This window comes from Oncorhynchus tshawytscha, linkage group LG01 (genome assembly GCF_018296145.1).
Source record: "Oncorhynchus tshawytscha isolate Ot180627B linkage group LG01, Otsh_v2.0, whole genome shotgun sequence".
Lineage (NCBI taxonomy): Eukaryota > Metazoa > Chordata > Actinopteri > Salmoniformes > Salmonidae > Oncorhynchus > Oncorhynchus tshawytscha.
This window is the reverse complement of record NC_056429.1, coordinates 40,834,390-40,842,946: the sequence shown is the minus strand read 5'-3', so window position 1 is coordinate 40,842,946 and position 8,557 is coordinate 40,834,390. Positions and strand designations below refer to the sequence as shown.

General features: G+C 42.9%; 1 protein-coding gene and 1 pseudogene across 13 annotated transcripts in view; one reads left to right on the top strand and one right to left on the bottom strand.

The window, feature by feature from the left end:
• The first annotated feature begins 242 nt into the window (after positions 1-242).
• LOC112260464 lies at positions 243-2,467 on the top strand (annotated as a pseudogene).
• Positions 2,468-4,223: 1,756 nt separating this feature from the next.
• Positions 4,224-8,557, bottom strand: part of LOC112250715 (dedicator of cytokinesis protein 7) — an 84,588-nt gene continuing 80,254 nt past the window's right edge. For 7 of the 13 annotated variants that reach the window (XM_024421086.2, XM_024421095.2, XM_024421106.2 and 4 more), the window contains 3 exons: positions 7,827-8,077; positions 7,496-7,663; positions 4,224-5,287 (listed from right to left, as the gene is read on the bottom strand). In XM_024421086.2, coding sequence (XP_024276854.1) covers positions 5,245-5,287; positions 7,496-7,663; positions 7,827-8,077 — 462 coding nt within the window. In that variant the 3' untranslated portion in view covers positions 4,224-5,244. Of the gene's footprint in view, positions 5,288-7,495; positions 7,664-7,826; positions 8,078-8,557 lie in introns of those variants that run through there. The other 6 variants (XM_024421131.2, XM_024421154.2, XM_024421162.2 and 3 more) reach the window with 2 other exon arrangements.

Below are 8,557 nucleotides of genomic sequence, written 5' to 3'. Positions count from 1 at the left end.
TCTGATTAGTGTTTTACATTCAGCTGAATCCCAAATACGAGGGCTACCTACAGCACTACACCCAGGAGGTGCTCCAATGCATCCTGGGATTCATGCAGGAGGCCTCATAGACCATCAGGAAGGAACAGAAGGGTGACCAGGATGATGATGTCAGAGGTCAAGCCGGACACTGCCACCACTGTGGGCACCAAAACAAACTGCAACAGAGGAGCAGGCTAAAACTTCAGAAATCTCACTTAACGATGATGGTCAAACAAGCAGTAAGAGGAAGAGTGACACAGAGGCAGGCCAAGAAGGCAGTATCGTCAGCCAAAAACGGGAAACCTCTCACCCAACCCAAGAGGAAGTCCTCCAGTGACATCACTGTAGCGCCAAAATTCGAAGGCGAAGAAGAGGGGTAGAAGAAGCAGGAAGAAGAGAAGGAAAGCGACGTGGAAGGGAAAGGAGAGGTGGCCCCTAAAGAGGCAGAGGTGAAGAAGAGGCCCAAGCTGAGCGTGGCTGTCCTCAGGGAAGCAGCCCAGTATCTTCTCTAAATTCATGAGCATGGGATGGATTAGCTGCCACACAGGAGGGAAGACAGAGACAGCCGAACCTGACCAGGAGGAGACGCAGAGTAGCCAACCTCGGGAGAACGGTGGGGAACACAGGAAAAACCCTTGAGAGAAAGTAAGAGAGGAAGCGGAGGAGAAAGCTTTAAGTGAGGTCATAGCCGAGTACATGCCATTGGAAATCCACTTCATCGACCGTGTCCTGTCTGTCACATTTTTTATTTTACCCTTGCTTTAGCCATTATGTTTTGTCTATTACTATGTTGAATCTGGACTCTCCTCTTTTCCTCTCCCCTGTCCAGAGTGCCTGGGTGTGGACCTGATGGAGCGTTTCAGGACATCAGTGTCCCAGTACAGGCGGACGAACACCGCGGCCCAGACAATAGCTCGGAATGTGAGGGGTGTTACTATGTGTACACACACTCACACAGGGTTCTTGTTTAATGCGGCAATCCTGCAGCCTAGAGACTCTACCACACACGCGCACCTGTTAGCACATGGTCACACATACATGAACAGTCACCACTTCAACAAGCGGTTTCAAAGATCAGCCCAAACAACAGTCTCCACAATGTATATCCTCTCATATTACAACCATCTCACCCTAACAGCCTCTCCTCTGCTCTGCTCTCCACCCCTCCAGTCTCCCCTGACCCTAAGCTGGAGCTGAAAACTCTGAAGTGGCCAATCTCCCAGTTTGCCTCGGTGGAGAGGATCGTAGGAGAGTACCTCTGTGAGACCTGCCACCACTACACTGAGGCTGAGAGGAGTCTGCCGTTTGATAAAACCCCCCCAGAGGTCGTCACCATCCACCTCAAGTGCTTCTCTGTCCTTTATAATGCCCCCTGTCTCAAGTGCTACTCTAGTTACAGTGGATGGATACTTTGCCACTTACATACAACTTCAACACACTATCAGATATAATATAACACAGAAGCGCAACACCACATTATACAACATTACTTGGTAAGCCAATCTGACAAAAAAAGAACGGTGTAAAGGTTCAGTGTGTTTAGATTAGTTCAGTGTTTGTTTTGCAACCATCTTTGTAACCTCTGTGTCTCAAGCTACTCAGCATGTGTAAACTGACGCTCTCTCTCTCTCTCTCTCTCTGTTGTTCAGGAAGGACCCGTACGCCGGCCTCTCAAAGGTGAACACCCCCCTACAGACCCCTTTCAAGCGCTCTCTGGAGGAGTGGTGCATGCACCCCTCAGCCACTGGAGGGCAGCACTACCAGCTGTTTGCTGTGGTCATTCACAGCGCTGTCACCATCTCCAGCGGACGGTACACCACCTACATCAGGATGATGGACAGCAAGGACACCAAGGTCCACCTGCCCGAGGAGGATGAGAAGCAGAGCGGAGAGGAAGAGGAGTGTGGTGGGAAATTGCATGGTGATTATGATGAAGGGGAAGTGTCTTACAGTCTCAATGGTAAAGGACAAAATGGTTCTGCTAACGCCAACTCTGCCAGCACCACAATAAACAGCAAGCTGGGGGCCAAGAAGGCCTCAGAGGGGGTGGGACTGCTGGGGAGGCCAGAGGAGACTGTCCAGCTATGACTTTGGGGGCAACAAGCAGACAGCCAACCCAGACAAGGCAGCTTCTACTGGGACAGACATGACCACCACCAGATGATCCAGACGGATTTCCAGGGCCCCAGGACACAGTAGTAATGGAGGGATAAAGGAGGAGGCTGAGGAGGTCCTTGTGACTGGGTGCGAGGGAGTTGGAGGTGGGGTGTCTACGGAGCAGGCCCTGAGCAGCCTGCTGCAGAACGAGGGGAAGTGGATGCTCTTTGATGACTCTGAAGTGCTTTTTTTTGAGGAGGACTTCCTGAGAGCCTGCTCTACTTCTACTCCATACCTGTTATTTTACAGGAGGGTCTTCCGCCAGGGACACCACTTTGTATGTGTGTAGGTCAGTGGCGGTTGTAGCTTGTATGGCTCCCTGGGCGAACCCACCCTTCAGTTTATTTGGTAGCATTTCGTAGTGTGACTGATTTTACTCATTGCATTAGTACTGTACAAAGTTAGAGGTGCGCTATTTGATAGATTCCCCTGCTCCCCCCTACCTCGGGCTTCCAGTGGGGAGACCTGAGGTCAACCTACCCCCGCCCCCCTCCCCATCGCGTACTTCTGACCATACGCCAATTTAAGAATACGCAGATTAAAACCTGTTTTTTTGAGCAATCTTTAAAATTGTTAGGACATGTAAACAACTTAATCGGCGATCCAGTAGTGTATTTGACCTGCTTACACCAGCCGAGCAAGCCCCCCCTCTTTAGACCTAGTGAAGTGAGTTTGGAACAACTAACTTAGTAGAATAGTTTTCACATACAAACGTTATGTCCAAACTCCGAATCAAATATGCTTCCCAAAAATTACATGGTCGCTGTGGTAGAACGTTTATTTTGATTGGCCATTTGCTGATGTGTCCATGTAAGTAGTTTGGTGGTGTAGATGCTGACCTTTTTGCCCACGCTACAGGCGGCTATATCGGTCCGCTAACACAGGACTAGTAAAGGCTCAGTGAAAAACATACTTTTTGGGGGGTAATATTTCTTTTGGGGGGGAGGGGGGGGTCTGCAACACCCCTACTTCCCGTGGCTATGCATGTAAACAGGATTATTAGGGGTATCGTTCGTCTTGCCAAGTATTTAAACATTTTAATCAAATGTATTAATCTGTCTACCCACAATAATCACATTATTGTGTGCATGTAACCATACTCAGTGTAGCCCACCGAATCACATTGGAGCGAGCTGTTCATTTGCCTCCCTAATTTGCATACTGGTAACCTTTTTTGGCTGTTAATCTGCAGATAAATTATGAACACTTTCAATGAAGATGGTGACTCCTCACTGCAGGAACAATAGGTAGCGGAGAGAGACTTATTCTGTTCCAAACATGACAACGATAAAAAAAATCTGTGAAGTCAGAAATATATAATACTTATAAACCTTTTAAAAAATGTGTTTTTTTATGTAACCTTTTTTTCAAGATGTTTAACAAATTTTTCTGTTTTATAAACCTCTTAGATGTCAGGTCCCGTTTTGGGGACCTGCGTGGTTACTGGTACCGGATCCAACCCGACAGTTCCGCTTATAAATCGATCTGTGGACACTGTAGATCGAAATGGCTTGCATTGAGCGATAGCCCTGGTTCCTACGGACACAGTAATTCATGTCGTGCAGTAAAACTGTATGTAAGACTTGAAACCAGTCTTTTCATATAGGCCTAGACAACATCCAAAATAACTAATAATACACTGAATTCGTATACATTTGCAGTAATTTAAAATTGTAAAACCATGTCTTTCTACACAGTACCACAACTCATTTTTATCAATCTGGGAGGAAAACTTGATGAAGTAGCCAATCATTTTGCTGTGTATTTTAGATGGAATCAAGTCATTATAACGTACCAGAGGCCACCAAAATACAGCTCATTAGGCAACCTTATTTTAAGCCCCCACGGTCCGGAAGTCCATAGCTTTACTTAGGGAAAACACTGGCTCCATGCCTTCAAATACTGTTGGACCGTCAGAAATAAGCTGCTCAGTTTTGGTCCATAATGTTTAAGTTCAGTTAGATACAGATAAATGTGACCATCTCGGTCTAATTCTTGGTGGAATAACTTTTGCACGTGTAGAAAATAACATTTCTTGGTCGATTTATTATTTTGTACAAAATTGTATAAATACATTCGAGCAGTCAATAAATACCTAGCCAATCACTTTACAAAATGCGAGTACAACATCGTATTGAAGAAGACTACATGTTTTTGCATCATGGATTAATGTATGTAGCCTACATTGGATGTTTTCTTGTAAAGTTCTGTCTAACAGCAGTACCTCAATTCCAGTTAAACAAGTTCTGGCCCTATGAAATATCATATCTAGAATGATGACATACTATAAGCAATAAAGTTGTAACTTATGTAAAACATCATTTCTATGAATCTTTTCCCTGCTGTCAAAAATATTATATTCTAAAGATTGAAAATAAATGGTTTGGTTTTGAAACCAGAAAAGTCCAGAGTAGATTCTTTTGCATGTGAATTATTCCCACATATTTTAAACTTCTCGCTCCTCCTAATTTGTAGATTCTCTTGTACATTTAATAAAACACCAGCATATGCAAAGCTTTTCTTTGTTTGCCCAAGAGTTCTTCAAGATTGTCTTTTTCGTCTTCAAAGAACAGTACTCACCCATTTGGACATTCAAATATTTATTTAGTAAAATAGTAAACAAAACAAAAATACATAAATATTCAATGTCAATGTTTAAAACATTTCCCTAACTAAAAACAAAATGTAGCTTAACTAAAAATTAGAAAGCATGATGATAAATAGTGTCAGTACATATTTTGCAAGTTTTCTTTCCTTCCAATTTTTGATTAAATATTAAAACGTTCAAGTCGTAAAATGCATTGATACACAGTAAATAAAAAAAGTGCACACATGAAATATGAATACAGATTTGACATTATACGTAGTAAGATCCACTTTGTTAAACCCACTGATTGCGTAAACAGGCTGCCTGCCTGTAAGCGAATAAGACACTTGTATGACGTACCGAGTTCGTGGTAACACTTCTTTCGCTTTCCGTCTGCTCGCTATCGGGAACGCTGACTCTGTCTTTACACATGAATAAACTAAGGCAATGATTCTTAATTTAAAAAATGTTCTTCATCTTCAAAGTTCAAGCTTGCGGAGACTCATTCTGCTGAAGGAATCCCTGTGGAAAAAAAGAACACAGAATGCAAAGTCAGTGAAATATGGAGAAGCCAAGCCATACCAGATTGGCCATGCATATAACCTTACACCCAGTAGAGTCCAAGTGCAGACAGTTTTACAGAGGTGATTCCAAATCACAGAATACCAAATTACCCGGTGAAGCTGTCCGTTTGCTGCATTTAACAGAAGCAGGAAATCATATTTATGTGGAGGGGAATGCATGACAAAACATAAGCAATAGGAGTACTTCATACGTCCAAATTAACATCATAAACACTCCAAAGAAAGTGTCGTGAACATTAGAAGCAGTTTACATTTAAACTGTTTCTATGTCTCTAAAAACATTTGTTGCCATAGTTGCACGTGATATAACGCTACTTGTTAGCCTTTCCCTATCAGATAACCTACATACTTATCCCTCTGCTAAAAACACCAGCTGGACATGATTTTTCCTGTGACAAATATTGTATCGGCCAATTAAAACGTGACCATACCCTTTTTTCCCCCATGAGCGTCCTTAACAGAAGTCACACAGCACCATCTGCTAATCAAAGTCAGTAAAACATGCACAAAACTTAAGTTGGACAGATAGCTCACAGTCAGGCTTCTAATCCCAGGTGAGATCATTTTTTCCTTTGAAATGTAGACCTACATTTATTGTGATAGTGTGTTGCCGAAGGGTGCAGCCAAAACCGTGTAAATGAAGATGACAAATATTTCTAAATGAGAAGTTTCTCGGAGATCCTCTCGTAGACCGACACATTCTATTATACAGGGGTGTAGATCTGCCAGATCGCACCGGAGCGATGCTTCGTCACGTCTCAGAATGGTGCTTGTTTAATAAAGTGTAAAACTTAAGGTGAATCAATGTCTCGCAAGATCACTTAATGATTCATCAGTATTCTACATAAGCCCAAAATACAGAATATATAATAGCATAGTTTCATGTAACTGCTTAGACCAGAGACCTGCTCAGACCACCATTTCATATGTAGGCTACACTTATAACATTTTATATGCATTATTATAAATCATCCACTTTGTTACATTTTGAATCGAGCATCAACAAGTCAGTGAAAAGTTTTACCAAGCGACAGATCATTAGAAAATAAAATGACAAATGTAGTTTATTTTTATTATACAAATGTTGTGGCATAAGTGTCAGTAGAGAAAAGTTTTGCTCCTCTCGAAAGTGAAACAATATACAGGGGCAAGCAAATTAGCCTACCTTCATTTAAATCTGTGTCGAATAAATGCAGGCACTAGTAGCCAGCCATACATTAGGCTATTTAGTAGCCTATTTTGTTGATAATTGAATAGGACTAAGTAAATCATGTGCATTTTCATCTGTCGGGGTCATTTAACAATGTGGGTGAATGAATGAAGGACATGGTGGAGAAAATTGCAAGATTATGTTATAATACTGTTATTGCATCAAATGGTTGTTTTATGCAACAGAATAAGGGGGGTTCTCAGAACACTTTCATCTGTGTGTGTTCTACTGAGGATGGGCTTCTAGGAGCTTTAATGCTGACAGAAGATTTACCATGTCTTGGGTGATGAACCTAACAAGACCAACTTCCATAGCATGAGTTACCGTTTCTGTACTGGGTTACCATGGGGAGATGGCTCCAGTATTGATTTGGTGGGGCCAGACTCTGGTTTCTACACAACGAGAACAGTCTCGACAGCGGATAGCCTTTGCTGTGAAGTATTAGCATCTTTCATACGAATCTTAACCTTGTGACCCATTCCATACATCTGTTGTTTGCCATGAACATCCAGGAGGATGGACTTTGCTATACAATGCTGTGGCTTAGTCCTGCTGGTTGGGCTCAACGTATCACCTATGGGGGGGCTTGTTGACAAGCTCCACTACTGCAGTAATTAAATAAGAATGTTTACTTGTTTTGAAGAAATGTACAAGTCTCTCCTTTTGATTAGAATAATTCCACGACAAGGAACATAATAATGCACTCTGAGTGATAGCGCAGTAATGTGCACTTGAGGTTTAGACTTTACCAGCATTTAAAGCGCACGTCCGGGTTTTCCGATCAAGAGTAAATCTGATTACGAGTATCAAGTGTGATAAAATGGATACGATTCCGAATTTCCAGTATGACGAGATCGGCACACCCCTAGTTTAAAGTTAAACCGTTTCTAATGTTCACAAGCATGTTCCTGCTTGTCAACATGCACACACACACACCTGTGAGAGGTGACCTGCAGCACAGGTTTATAAAGCTGGGGTATCTTTCTGCAGATGAGTGGCTGTAGCGCCTCCTTCAGACGATGGTAGTTCCTCTCCAACTCCCTCTGGTACTCCTTCTGGTCTGGACCAATTAGACTCTTGTTCTTACGGAGGGCGTCTTCACACCTGTATGGAGGAGAATAGGACAGGTGTGAGCTGAGCACTGGACTTCAATAAGACCTGTTGCATACAGCACAGGGAATTGGAGTCCATAATCTTTATTTACAAACAACAGTACTTTAAATTGAATAAACTTTATTGACCTCTAGAGCGGAAATTGGTACTTCACCTCTTCGTGAAGTCTTTGAAGCAGAGGCGTAGTTTGTTGTGGTGTCTGTAGAGTTTAGGGTCACTGGGGATCTCTGAAAGGAACACCTGGGCCACTTCCAGAGGTCCCTGGTTGACGGTGGTCCCCACAGACCCCTGCAGGACCATTTGCAGCATCTTGGCATCGGAGGGGTCCTGGTGAGTGGCGAAGGCCAGCTCCTGGGTCTTCTTCTGCATATCCTCTATGGCCACCTCAATGGGCATGGAGCTGATCTAACACAGGGTCAGAGAGACAGGGATTGACGATCAGATGGAGAAAGCAGACGAGAGACAATTGCTTCAATATTTAAAATTAACAGACAGGGATACAGTGGGGAGAACAAGTATTTGATACACTGCCGATTTTGCAGCTTTTCCTACTTACAAAGCATGTAGAGGTCTAATTTTTTATCATAGGTACACTTCAACTGTGAGAGACGGAATCTAAAACAAAAATCCAGAAAATCACATTTGTATGATTTTAAAACATTTCATTTTATTGCATGACATAAGTATTTGATACATCAGAAAAGCAGAACTTAATATTTGGTACAGAAACCTTTGTTTGCAATTACAGAGATCATACGTTTCCTGTAGTTCTTGACCAGGTTTGCACACACTGCAGCAGGGATTTTGGCCCACTCCTCCATACAGACCTTCTCCAGATCCTTCAGGTTTCAGGGCTGTCGCTGGGCAATACGGACTTTCAGCTCC